This window comes from Syngnathus typhle, linkage group LG11 (genome assembly GCF_033458585.1).
Source record: "Syngnathus typhle isolate RoL2023-S1 ecotype Sweden linkage group LG11, RoL_Styp_1.0, whole genome shotgun sequence".
In the NCBI taxonomy this organism is placed as follows: Eukaryota; Metazoa; Chordata; class Actinopteri; order Syngnathiformes; family Syngnathidae; genus Syngnathus; species Syngnathus typhle.
In genome coordinates, this window is record NC_083748.1 from 6,692,537 (window position 1) to 6,707,190 (window position 14,654).

General features: G+C 42.6%; 2 protein-coding genes across 2 annotated transcripts in view; one reads left to right on the forward strand and one right to left on the reverse strand.

Moving 5' to 3' along the window:
- Positions 1 to 625: 625 nt before the first annotated feature.
- gata2b (GATA binding protein 2b) lies at positions 626 to 7,361 on the forward strand. The gene is made up of 6 exons (XM_061291662.1): positions 626 to 784; positions 866 to 1,311; positions 1,475 to 2,053; positions 3,069 to 3,214; positions 5,069 to 5,194; positions 6,499 to 7,361. The coding sequence occupies exons 2-6, from the start codon at positions 1,089 to 1,091 to the stop codon at positions 6,775 to 6,777; spliced, it is 1,353 nt and encodes a 450-aa protein (XP_061147646.1). The 5' UTR covers positions 626 to 784; positions 866 to 1,088; the 3' UTR covers positions 6,778 to 7,361.
- The window catches only part of eefsec (eukaryotic elongation factor, selenocysteine-tRNA-specific), a 41,889-nt gene continuing 33,930 nt past the window's right edge, over positions 6,696 to 14,654 (reverse strand). Inside the window, exon 9 of the transcript XR_009716224.1 lies at positions 6,696 to 14,508. The gene's annotated coding sequence lies outside the window, so the exon portion shown is untranslated. The remainder of the gene's footprint in view (positions 14,509 to 14,654) is intronic.

Genomic DNA, 14,654 nt, shown 5'->3' on the forward strand with positions numbered 1-14,654 from the left:
CTTGAATTATTTTTTTCCCATTCCCTGTGATGCAATGACGTCAGCAAACGGCGTCAAGCAGGCGGCAGTGTGGACTTCCTGGGATGCACGCGCTCCCTCTTCAATTATTGCCTGTCAATCACACGCGAGGAGGGAGAAGGACACGTACACGCGCGCGCGCACGCACCCACGCAACAACACGATGGGACGTGACGCAAGACGGAACTGGCGATTAGTGAAGCATTCTGAAATCACAAGCATTCTGAAATCTATATTTTTCTTTTATATGCAATATACAAACTTTGGGTTTACGTTTTTGGCTGATTTTCACAATTCAAAGAGTAATAATTGACCATAATTATAGTAATCGTCATCATTTTCATGATCCTGGAGGACTGACTTTTTAATTTATAAGAAAGGAAATGACCAGAGGAGAAATAAAATGCTTCCCCGCCACTCTGAAGGGATGCCTACTAATGGTTTTATCAAGTCATACCAGAGCTCTAAAAATCAAGCATACAATTGGAGATTATCTAAAATACCTTGAAGAGTATTTGGTCCAGAAGCTCCGCCTCCTATCTTCTTCCCGAGCCTCTAATTGGCCGACAGGAAGCTATTCCAGATGACTCCGCCCACAGCTTGACGATGGTGGCTGCTGGCTGTCAGGCAAGCAGACGCAGTTACGTGTTGCTTCAAGTCCCAGTGGACGGACCAAGTCTTGTCTTGACAAACACTCGGACGCGAGCAGCAGAATCGCATACGGACACAGCACCTGAAGGAGGATAAAAGTGCAAAGTTTGTGCATGTGAGTATACTTCAACAGCAAATGCTGATCATCTTTTTTTCCCCATGCAAAAATGTTAATAATTGCATTCGTTTACTGCAGGTTTGGACTCCATGTGCACGAAAGAAGTTGAATTGAATTCGGATGACAGCAAACAAAAATAGTGATTCACCGCAAATGGCCAGTGCGGAGATCTTTTGAAGAACGGAGCGAAAAGACATTTCCTCCACAATCCTGCGTAGTTTTCCCTCTTTGGATGATATATCTGGCTATCCATTAAATCATATTATTAATAATAAGCGACCTCCAGCGACGTAAGCAGAAGATGGATGTGGCGGCTGATCAGCCCCGCTGGATGCACCCTCACGCCGTGCTGAACGGCCAGCACCCGGACACGCACCATCCCAGCCTGGGCCACAACTACATGGAGCCGTCCACCCAGCTGCTGCCCCCGGACGAGGTGGATGTCTTCTTTAACCACCTGGACTCTCAGGGAAACCCGTACTACCACAACCCTGCCAGGGCCAGAGTGTACAGCCAGGCGCACGGTAGGTTACAGATGCGAAATGTGACTTTAAAATCGCAACAATCATTTCCCGTTGACATGCATAGCACAAATGCACCATAATGTAATAAATTCAGATACATTGACGACTTGTCACAATCCATCTCAGTGTGCATGTTTTCACCGCCACTTTCCTCCCCCGACAGCTCGCCTGACGGGGACTCAGGTGTGCCGGCCTCATCTCATCCACAGTCCGGGGATCTCATGGCTGGACGGGAGCAAAGCGGCTCTGTCGGCCCACCACCACAACGCGTGGGCCGTGAGCCCCTTCAGCAAGCCTAGCCTGCACCACCCGGGCTCCGCGTCCCCCGGAGGCCTGTCGGCGGTTTATCCGTGCAGCGGCACGTCGAACGCGGCCTCTGCAAACTCGCTCACCCCGCCGTCCCACTCCAGTCCGCACCTGTACACTTTCCCCCCGACGCCGCCCAAGGACGTCTCGCCAGACCCGGGGGCCACCTCGCCGAGAATGGACGAGAAGGAATGTATCAAATACCACGTTTCATTTTCCGAGGGGATGAAGATGGAGGGTTCGAGCTCGATGAGAAGCAGTCTGGCCCCCATGGGCGCTCAGAGCGCCTCCACCCACCACCCCATACCGACGTATCCCACCTACTCGCTACCTTCGGCTCACGAGTACGGCGGCAGTCTCTTTCACCCGGGCAGCCTCCTCGGGGCTTCCACCGGCTTCAGCACCAAGGGGAAAGGCAAGACTCGATCCTGCACCGGTGAGTCGCATGAAAAGAAAAGAAAAAAAATCATATAAATTCACCACCCGGTAATTGTGCAAGAATGTGACGCAGTTAATATTACTAAACGCTTTCAATTTCCATCATTTAAATTTAGAAGAAACTTAAATATGTCTAAAGCCTCATTATTTAACATTTTACATTTTCTTTGTTTCGCAAAGAATATAGTGGTTAGTAAATCCGCTTAAGATTGACAAAAATGAGCTCATTAAATTAGATGGTTTAAAAAAAAAACAGCGTAATAAAATACACTTTTGTTGATGAGCAAAATTACTGCCAAAAGCTAAATAGGATTGTTGTTATTTTAGCTCTATTCCCAATAGTCCATAAAATCAATTTGCATCAGTCAAATGTGGCCTGATTTATTATTTTAGTGCATCTTGATTTTAAAGAGTTTAAAATGGCCAGCTTTTGGCAGTAAAATAATATCATCTCTTAAATTAGACAATAACAATAACAGTCTTTCCTGAAAAAGAAAAGAAAAATGATTATTAAGCATGAGGCTGCACTCATGGCTGAACACTGACAATAATCCTCTTTTGTTAACCGTGACTCTGTAATTACTTCTGAGCTGGCTTCAGTTCAACTGCATCCAAGATCTGGTACACACAACGTCCCAAAACCTCAGATGTTGCTTTAAACGAGTCTTTAATACTATCATACGTTGTTCCTGGTTATTATTTGATTAACATTTTTTTTAAAGAAATTCATAATTGATTACCTGTATCTATATTATCTTGTACTACAACATTACAATGCATTTATCACGTGTTTCTTCAGTTATTTGTATTTATAATGTATAAATTATTTGTAAAACACGATGGCAAAAATGGTATAGTACATGATTTAATTTATTCCACTGGTGCATAATCAGCACAAATAATCGTTTATGTGACTGGTGGTGTAATTTGAGTTTTAAAAAAAAAAAGCTCTTTGCATGTATTGTATTTTGATCAACTTGAATCTCAAAAGAATACGTGTGCGTTCCCTTCAGAGGGCCGAGAGTGTGTGAACTGCGGCGCCACATCCACGCCTTTGTGGAGACGGGACAGCACCGGACACTACCTGTGCAATGCCTGCGGGCTGTACCACAAGATGAATGGCCAGAACCGACCACTCATCAAGCCCAAACGCAGACTGGTGAGTCCCCGCTGTGTTTGTCTTGTGGGAGTAGTAAATACGAGTGTTGGCTTGAGAGGGGGGGACGGAAAACACAATTCCAGGAAAGTTATATTTTCGCAAAGAGTTTCCAGGAATTGTGTCCGGAGGTCACCTCTTGCTCCTCTAGCTCAAGATGTCAGCCGAGCGAGACCTCGCCGCTTGTTTCTGCTATCATTATTACTGCTACTTCTGATACCGCCGCTGGTAGCGCCCCTCAAAACGGCCAGGCGGGGAGCCACTTTTAATATGACATCACGATTTTATTTTCATGTGGTTTACTGAGAAGACTCGCGTCGAGCGTCTGTGATGTTTTCGACAAGGTTCCATGCTTTGTTTGGAAAAGAAAGATGCATGTTCAAACAAAGTCAAAAACAACAAGGCATGGTTCAGAGATTCAAGTAGTCGTGAAGTCTAGAAGAAAACATCCAAGCCAAGTACGTGACAGGCTAATGATTCCCAAAGTGTGGTATGAGGACCACCGATGGGACGGTGCATATTGCATTTGCATATCGGTGCAGTAATTTTATTTTATTTTTTGCAGTAAAATTCAGTATTATTTAACTTGTAAAACCTCAATACATTTGAATATCATCTTTTAGAAATATATTTTCAACAATTATTTTTTTACATTCAACCTGTGTAATATATTTTAATTTAATCATTAATTTTTTTAGGTAATTTTATAAAGAGACTATAGATGCATTGCACGAACCTTTGCCTCATTTATGATAAACACTTAGGCCTACTATGCTATGTGCAGTTATTTATGCTGTTAAAATTTTTAAGGTGTTGCTTGATCGCGATTAACTATAGTATGTTGACGGAAAAAGGAGCAACTTAGAATTTAAACTATTTTAAAATTTATAGCATGACAAAAGGGTGCATTTCGTGTTCTCACGAATGGATAACCTATGAGAATTTGTTTACCTGCAGTGATCAAAATTGTGTGGCTGTGCACATGTCGACATTGAATCATCTGAATTATTCATCTCAATTATTCCACACAGTGTAAAACAATGTATAAAAACAGCTTTGTGATTGATGCAAAATATATGACTTCAACACGTTTTATCAATAATAGCGTATAGAGCCCATATATCAGGCCCGGTTTCCGTATGGCTCAGCAGTGACTCTTGTGTTCGGTGGCAGCAGCCTTTCAGTTGTTTCCTATCCGGATATCTGACCGGTCCAGATAAAGCGGCGGGCCTAGCGTCTGTTTCCTCCCTCGACCTCCTAAATAGACTCAGACCTCATTTTTCGAGTGGTCAAGCACTCTCGTGTTATCCGTGGCGCAAAAAGCACCGTTTAAAACGAATTGAGAAGATTAGGAACGTTGCGCAACATACTGAGCGTTATTGTGCCCGTTGTTTGAAATATTTACTTCCTTTATATGTGGTGCACATTGAACTGAACCTGCATATTCATAATTAATGTGAATAGTTAAGCAAATAAAAAGGTGTACAGGTGAATAAGTATTTAAAAAAATAAAGGGCTGGGCTGAAACAGTAATTTAACTTTAAATTATGCCTTATTGACATTTATGCCGATGACGTTAGCCCAACAAAGCAAGCAGTTGAGTTCGCCCAACTTTATTTTTACAGCCGAGTCTTAACGCAGAAAGGTTAATTTAATATCATTAGGAGTGTTTTTGATAATTTGGGAAAAATTACGTTGCCACCAATTTTAGTTCCAGCTTCCGTGTTGTGAAAACGTTTGGGTTTTTCCACCACTGCAAGAATAAGATGAATATCTTCATCACTGATGTAGTCGAGTCCTGCAAACAAACATGCAAACGAGGAATGCAGACATTAACATCATTGCCGCTCTTTGCAGTCTTCAGCCAGACGAGCAGGCACCTGTTGCGCCAACTGTCAGACGACCACCACAACGCTCTGGCGGCGCAACGCTAATGGAGATCCAGTGTGCAACGCCTGCGGCCTCTATTACAAGCTGCATAATGTAAGTCTCAGAGTGCTGATCGCCAGGTTGGGCCCGCACAAAGCCGACAGGGTCCAGTAGTCGGGAAGTGAGCGGGGCAGGTTTCACTGATTGTTCAGGCTAACGAGGCAGCAAGGGGAGAGTGAGAGTTGTTTGACCCGCACGCACACCGCTTGGACTTGAAGCTGCTCTGTCCTTTTGTGCTTTATTGTTTCCATGGTTTAATCCCCTGAGAGTCACAATGGTCCGACTGCTATTGAGTGAAACCACAAGGCTTAGATCCGTATGAATAGCATTAAGACGGCCACGTCTAAATTCACAACAGCTTAGAGAAGTGATGCTTGGTGAAAGGTAACACTTGGGCCCACCGCCACCAAGTGATGCAGCCAAACATGACTATAGTGGTCAATCATAGAAAAAAAGACAAAAAAAAAAATCAACACACACACATAGCTCAGGTGATTAACTATCGCAAAAGCACGAACTACAGCAACAAAAAAAAAACTGTCGGGGGTAACCTTTTGAGGCGCCACATATACTACGCTATTATTTTTGATTAAGAATCAGATTTCCCTTGACGCTGTAGCTACGCTATAATACAAAGAGAGGAAACATCTGTTAGTCAGTGAGGTAGTTTAATCCTCCAAACAGAAATAAGGGACGAAATTAACAATTATTGTGATCATCGATTAATCTTGACTATTTTGACTATTAATCAGTGAATCGAATAAAGAAAATATAGCTACAATGCAATTAAGGACAGAGACTCTCAACGCTTCACTTTTTAGCCACAGGTACGTTTGAAATGATCAGTATGGTTAAGCATTACTGTAAAACCCAATATAGGCCACATATAGACAGTGTTGGTATGGCTTGTTGGCAACCCGAGCTGGATACCCGGAAATGTTTGTTTTTGCTCACGTGATATGACATGATATTTTTACAGCTGCCAAGAACATTACAGATTGCTGGAACCCCCGAGGTTGGCGTAGCTGTGACAAAAAGGCTATTTTCCTTCATAGAACATGTTTATTTTCAAAGCTTTTATTCAACTGAAACACAATATTATTTGGTACTGCTGTTTTGGTTAGCAACTGAGTACAAATGGGCTCAGCCATTAAGGATTTGATTTGTTGTGTGTGAGTATATTGTCGAAAAACTAGCCTTTTTTTCTGATATGAAAAGACGGGCATTACATTTTGGCAATAACACACTTCTCACCGAACTAATTTTGTTTTGGTTTTTAATACTATTTTAAGAGGGACCTTCTAGCTCTGACAATTTATTGTACCACCACTAACAAAACCACCCTTTTACCCCAACAGGTGAACCGCCCCCTGACCATGAAAAAAGAAGGAATACAGACACGAAACAGGAAAATGTCCAGCAAGTCCAAAAAGGTCAAGCGAAGCAGCGAGAGTTACGAGGAGTTTACCAAGAGCCTCCATGACAAGAACTCTAGTTTCAGCTCCCTGGCAGGGCACATGTCCATGAGCCACTTGCCCCCTTTCAGCCATGCCGGACACATGCTGCCCACTCCCACACCGATACACCCTTCCTTTGGCCACCCGCACCACTCCAACATGGTGACGGCCATGGGCTGAGGCGGGTCACGTTGGATGACACACTATGTACAGACATTTGAGTGATTCTGATTGATTATGCAAACGGTATGAAATAAGGCCAACGTCGAGGTACCTAACTCTTAACGGAGGCAGACAGACATACTTCCTGTCGGCCCGATACAAACACACACACACGCAAACACGCACGGTAAAAGAAAAAAATATATATATGTCAAAGCTTCTGACTTCAACGGATTGACAACATGACAGCATTGTGGTTCAGTTGGTGCGGATATGTTTATAGCAACTGTGAATATTGTATAGAAGAACGTGATGAACTTTGTTACATTACATTAAAAATAAATGCTGGAATTGCTTTTTGTCATCACAGAAAATTACGAAATACTAAGCAAACAAACAAAAAATGCTTTATGATTTATAATTTGACATTGTTAATTGTAATTACTGTTATTATAATTATTGCTATTCAGATAATTTATTTTCTCTGCTTTGTTCCTTGATTATATTATGTTGTCCCCGTTCTGACTATATTTTTTAGCTAAAGCGCTTTCTTCTGACCTGGCCATCCTTTATACTCATGAAATAAAGATATCAACTTCAAACGTATCTGCTTCTTCTATCTGGCACTTAAAACTTCATTGTCACATCCCAACAAAAATAGCACCAAAAAAAAAAACCTCTCACACCATACTGAGGTCAAAGATGAGTAAAATACAAGCCCAAACAAATAAGACAAATATGCAAGCGGGAAGCCTGCATGATGACACAGTTCAACTCAAGTGCAGCGCATGGTCGCCCCTCAACATTTCCCCGACCCTTGACCCTAAAGGCACTTATTCCGTCTTTCTTCTGGGCCCTCCCACATTGCTCTTGGAATTATTCATAGACACAATTAAAATGTCACGTCCCCCCCTCTCCCAAAACACGACAAAGCAAAACAAGGAGGCACTTTTAGAAAGAACGGAAAGAGTAACTTTGGGACTGGGTGGCCATTGTAAATCAACTCATAAGCAATCTTCATATTTCCAGCGTACAACTTTGTACACACATCCTCCCTGTTCGTTCCATTTGTTTTTCTAGCTAACTCAATTATTGAACTCCGTGACAAAGTCAGGAATGATTTTAGAGAAGTGAAGTAGCAGAAGAAAAATGATGAAATGATAATGGATGAAAGAAGGGCACCTTTTTCTTCTCTGAGACTGTCAGGACACAACAGACAAACTATACAGTGCGTCCTGAATCGCAAAACAATGTCCAACCATCAGAAAGATCAAATACTATTATTCACACTCAACATCTTATCTTGGAGAATTAGAAATGAGAATATACCCCGGAAAAGGAAGAGGGAGTGGTTCGAAACAATTACTATGCCGAAATGACCCTTGATTTCTAGAATATCCGTATCACTTCCCCTGGGGTAATTAAGGTCCAATCCCAACTATGAAGTAACTGTTTCCTATCCAGCAGCAGCAGACTCTAAAGCGCCATCAACTGCACAAACTGGGCCGAGTTTCAGTGACATTTGGGTGGCAGTACACAAAGGTTAAGACTTTGCTAGGATTTGAATACAGTAATACCAAAACCACACAACAAGAAAGGGCGAGAGAAAGAAAGCTTTATGAAAAGTGTCCCACACAACAAATGAATACACAGAACTTTGATCTTCACAGATAAGCCGCTGGGCTTAATTACAAACTTGAAGTGGTTTAGTAAAGGCCATCGCTGTTGTATGGTGTACCACAGGGTTCCATTTTGGGACGCCTACTGTTTTGACTGTATTTGCTGCACCTGGGTTTCATCTGAACAATACATAGTGTTTCCTGATTATTTAAAGCCAACAGTCTTGAACTTGAGTTTTAAATTGGACAGTGACTGTGAAAGCAAGCTCTGCTCATGAAAGTACAGTCACAGAAGAAGTTGACACAGAGCATTCCCACTGGAAAGTGGGACACTCTCAAACCACATCCACTGACAAGTCCCTTTCAGACCGCTTTTCTTCACCTGTCCGAGGCAGACAAATTTATCCCTCTTGTTTCCGAACAATCACCTCTTTTCTCCTGTCGCTTGCACCGCTGACAGGAGGAGGGAGAGTCGCGCCGAGAGGGAGGCGGTGCACGGTGTTTCACTCGGCCAAAGTCCTGCGAGTGTGTGTGTGTGTGGGCCCCTTGGGACTGGGCGTCTTTGTCCACTATCTTATAACACAGTTGACAAAAAGCCCAAGGCTCAGCCCTCAGGAAATCTGAGCGGCGACATATCTAGGCCGTTAAAGAGATGTACTGTCACGATCCTAAATTCATGATATCCAGCGATACATGAAGCAGCAGACAAATTTATTCCAATTGTCGAACAGTATCAAAATAGCACAGTAGTTCTTTCTTAAGAGGTTAATCAATTTTTCCCATCTGTACTTATATGGTTGGTTTTAATAAGTGAAAGGTTGGCTGTAAATCAGTAAGAAGATTCAGATAATGGTGCAAATCCATATTGCTACACTGAACTGGGACAATCGTAGTACTGTACGTCAAACACGCATTTGCATGTGATGGCAAGAATCGAGCTGTGACGTCCTCCTTCTCACTTTGAGCTGACTGCCTTTGTGACAACTGCATGACTTATCATCTTCCGCCATCAAGCTGCTTTTCATTTCCTCTCCTTTTTATTGCTTTTTTTTTCTATACTGTTTATAATTTACAAACTGCGTGGCATCGTAACCCCTCCACATCTCTGACGTATATTTTATACATCAAGCATTTTGTACGCAGGATTGCCATTTGATGACATTTGATCAAAAAAGGAACTCAAGCCATCTTGTATTGCTTCGCAGCATTGTGTGAAGATGAAACAACAACTTTCACACACGTAGGTGGGGCGAGGGGTCGAGTGATGGAAACGGGGCCAATGGAAACTGGAGACATCGACGTGAGCGCTGAGAGGAGAAAGAGTGGCGATAAAAGAAAAGACAGACACGGATCCCTCTCACCTGCAGCTTCTACTACTGCTGCACTGGAAGCCCTTCCCCCTTCATCTGTCCACACTAGATTCTTCACATCTTTCATTTCAGTGCCATTGTTGCGCTGACCAACAACACCCTGTTGTATTGTGCGCTTTACGGCGGCGATATAAGAAGGATGTTTTGTCATCTTCAGCAGAGACTTGTGCTTTGGACACAAATCACTGTTCGGAATTCACAACTGCTGCAAGTCAAGAAGCCTCCACACAATGTCACTTTCATAAACACTTTGACTCAATTACAGTATTAGCATACACCTGTACATAACAATATGACATATTTGACACACTCACTCAGTTTATAGTCAAGAGTGAAATGATGTTCGGAGCTCCTCTAAACTTGATCTTTCGTGTAACACACAGGATCCAAGTGCTCACCCTCACATTGTCCTTTTTATTGTTATTTCAGAAAATACTTCCATCGCCTTGAGCCACACACTGCAGCAACAATGTGGATTGAGTGACACCATTTGTGGCTTTGACACCTCGCCTTGATTTTTTTTATGCAACATTCGATCAACAAATAAATACTAATCTGTTTTTCTCCTTTTTTACACTGCTGTTGATTGGTCGAGGTTAAATTTCATACGTACTTGAACCCTATCGACTTGAGTCAGAGGACATTTCCATGGTCAGCGACTCTTTCTATCATTCGTGAGGCATGAGCTCAACTCCTATGAAAGGTCTAAGATTCCAAAGATGAGTTTCTATTTTATTTTATTTGGTCATATTTCCTTGCCGAAATGTGTGCGTATGCATGTGTGTGTGTGTTGTTCAGATTAATACTCCATTGTGAATAATGGAGGTTTTGATGGGTGGGGGGGGGCTTCAGGGGATCATGTGACAAGAGTCAGACTGAACCCGGCGCCTACACGCTTCTCAGGGGTCACGACGAGGTCGTCATGTGGCTAATGTGCCCACTGCCTCAAGCACACACGCGCGCACACACACAAATCATATACAGTAGCTCAGCCCACAGTGTCCACACAATTCTTTTTAGTCACATGACCACATGTCCATAATGTGCACACAAGACTCATTTGATGCAATTAATTATCATCGCTTTCTTTAACAGCTCACTTGAGCCACACATTCTGTCTTGCGCTCTCCTTGCCGGGTAACTTGACACTTCTACGTTCTGTCCTCTGCCATTAATGACATCAACACAGTTTGGACATCACGGCAAGGAGACGTCGGGGACGTGACCAACCAATGGGACGGAAGCAGCGTTATGAGAGGAATATTATAAAGACATGAGAGGAGGAAGTCAAGGAGAAGCACTAGCTCAGGTTTCACTGTTTTCATGCCTCATCCCCATTACAGTAATGTGCCGGGCCCACTTAACGGGAGCATAAAAGGCCCGCGATACGCACAATAAACAGCATTACACAATGAATTAGAGTATAAGAGGCAGACTGTTAAATGTACTGACCCAAACTACTCCCGGCGCCTCTCCACACACACGCAGCCCCCGTGCGTCGGCTAACTTCATTACCCATTCCTCTTAGTGAGCACAGCCAATTGAAACCTAATTACCACACCGGAGTCAAATGAAAAGCTTTTGCTCGCAATGACTGCAATCCATCTCGTGACAAATGAACGGCAACACTTGCACTGTGTTCCAGACTCCGCTTTGCGCAGGAACATCTTCATCGACGATTCCTTTCAAACGCTCCGGCAGCTGCTTTCAGACTAATGGCATAATATAGCAATCACACCTTTGAGACATAACAATAGTGAAGAAATCATTATGGTTTATTTCATGCAATGTCGTTTTTTTGGCTAAAAGGTCACTGATTTGCAATTGAATCTAAGCTAACAGGCAACCTGGCTTTAAAATGCATGTAATGCTAAACACAGACAAACCACAACATTACGTCACATATGAGAAACACAAACTACTGTTATTCCCGGAAATGGTTATGCCCCAAAAAAATCAAGGTCCATTACTGTTGGTGTTATTCCCATTTTCTCTTCTACTGTAATTGTACTTAGTAGTAATTAATAATGTCAGGTATCCGTTACATATCAGATGTTTGGGCCAGCGCTTAATCCAATGATGTCCTCTTTTAGAAGATAATGGAGGCCAGACACGAAGGTTATCGCGATGGTGGGACACACAAGAGATTGCAAATCACATATTCTCCTTTTTTTTGTCCATGGGATTTCTCCTCTACATTGGAATTTCTTCCAGGAAACGGATATCACCAAATTATGCTGGGAACGAAACAAATCTCTTTAGCCTATATTCTAGCTCGATGATGCTCGATGCAAAGCCGTTTTCTGATCAGATTCCATCAGTAAATTGATTATCAATAACACTCATACAAGTTAAGTGAAGTCTCTCCTTCGGATCGGGAACGCACTGCCCTTTGAGAAATGCTTATCACGTGGAGGGCAAAGTGCTGTTCATTTCAAAGTCTTTATCACCAGTGAGTCTTGGCCAAAATACATTTGGATTGACAATTGATCAGTGCTGCTCCGTGTGCAGGTACTAATAGCATTAATCTCCTTCTGGCTCCATCACTGTCTGTCTATGCTAATCCACTTAGACACAATGAAACAGGCCCAGAGGGGCAGCACAGGACCTATCCAAAACAAATTATTTCGTTACACTTTGTCCAAGGTGAGACCTCTTTAGAAAGGGAATTGTAATTGATTGTATTTATGAATTGATTGAGTCATTGCACTAACTCTGAGAAAGTCGCTGTCAGCTCTCACAAACAGTGGCGGCAGTTTTATGCAACACCGTAATTTGTTATTTGAGTGCTCGCCGCATGCTTTGTCATGCCAACAAAGCTGCCGGTCCATGATGGGTCATTTTACACAGGGCTGCATGTTAAACTGAGTACGCATGTGGAAACGTATAGGAAAGCGATAAGGACGGACGGGACCCGTATAGGTAAGAGACGGGATTAGTCATGCATTCTTTCCTGAAGTCGTCCTCGATTAACAAAGAGCTAGCATCAGTTCAGAAATTTACACAGTCTGGTTTATACAGTATGAATAATAATGAGTCCAATTACTGGTTGAATAATTATTTGCGCACTTGTTATTTGCAGACACAATATTTGTACAATTAAAAAAATAGTAAACAAAATTAATTTTGCATAATTCCTCCATGCCTGCTTTGAAATGTCCAGTTATTTTTGCTTCATAGAGGTTATCCAAGTGTTGCCATGTGGACGCCTGTCAGACACGTGTGCGCACGGGATGCGAATCATGCAAAAGCTTCATTGACATCTGTGGCTTTATCTGCTTTTCTTCTTTTGGAAACGTCAGATAACAAAGTGTTTTATTATCTCGGTATGTTAGAAACTGTTTCTTGTTTTGCATAAACTAAATTTAGCTTCATTTTATCTAGCACGCACTAATCTGTAATGTATCCTTGGGGGTGGGGGAGGTGAAATTCCCAATCTAAGACCCAATATGACATTTTGGCTTTTAACATTTGGAAATATTTACAGTACTCCTTTTCTAATTCAGACATAAAGTTGCGGGAGCCCCCTCAGGGGCACTTCCAAGAAAGGTGAGCATCAGAGCAAACTCGCCGGTAGCGAGTTTGAATTTTCTTCACCTCCACGCTCTTCTGTCTCGATCGCTTCAAGCGATCTTACCTATGGCCGGATCGCAGCATTGGTCCTTTCTTTCCCCTATCTCCTCCTCTTGCTCCCTGCTTTCTCCTCTACCGCATTGGCCGAATTACACCCATGCAGCCGAGCCAATTAGAGCGGTTTTAGTCGATGGGTGGGATTGTCAGGCAACCTAACTAGTTCTACAAATACAATTACTGGGAGCCGGTTCTAAATAAAATGAGTGGTTATTGCTTCCCATACCTGAATATTACTTTTTGAATAATTAATCTGGTAATTAGGAAGGAGATATTACGTGGTTCTGCTGCCTCATAGCTGTGGTTTTAACAAGGGCAAATATGATTCATTTTACGAGAATATGGATTATTATTCTAGTGCACTGGGTGGCCGAGGGGTTTTGGTAAAAAATCTGCATTAAAGTGCTAATCCAGGATTTTTATTTTTATTGACCTTGCTTTCCTAAAAAAAATTACAATTAGTTTGTGACAATAATATGACACGGGCCTTGACAGACAGTCATCCTATTTCACAATTGTTTATTTCCTCTCTCCATCTTATTCAGTCTTTAATTTGACAGAATGAAATAATTATGCATCGTAATTGTTTAGCATTGACGCAAAACCCAATCCATGAACCTTTTACACAAAAAAGGAAGACCTATAATTCTTTCACAGGAAAAGTCACTGCCGCATAGCTTCACTTCTACCGGGATGAGTCGAGCTTAGTTTTTAACAATGTGGGTTAAAGCGCACACAATCTGGAACAAATCCTCGTGCGCACAGACGCACACATACTCCCACATGCACGCACACACAGACCAAACACATACTCCCACATGCACGCACACACAGACCGAACACTTGGCCTCTAGCTGGGCGAGCGCTACCACACACTGAGTCGCATGAAACCAGAGAAGGATATAAAGAGAAGACGGAAGGAGAAGTGCTGTGACATTCAATAAGGTTCGGGATTATCTGCCAAAGATCATGCTTGTCTTTCTATTTTCCTCCCGTATCTGACGGCCACGTTTACCTTTTCCTACATCACGAATTGGTGCCGAAGCGTCCTGGTCTTGTCTCATTGGCTCTTTGCCCGGAGACGTCCCCGTGTGCCACAGAGGAGTAACAAGTCGTCAATACAAATGAACCTATGGAGGAGGAGGAGGGAAAAAAGCAATTACAATCTCTTCCTTAATCCCCAGCAGTTTCAAAAAATCCAAGATTTAGCTTGTCTTTGGTCACCTTGTATGTGTGTGTGTGTAAATCTGTGTGTGAAAGAAAGAGAGCGAGAGAC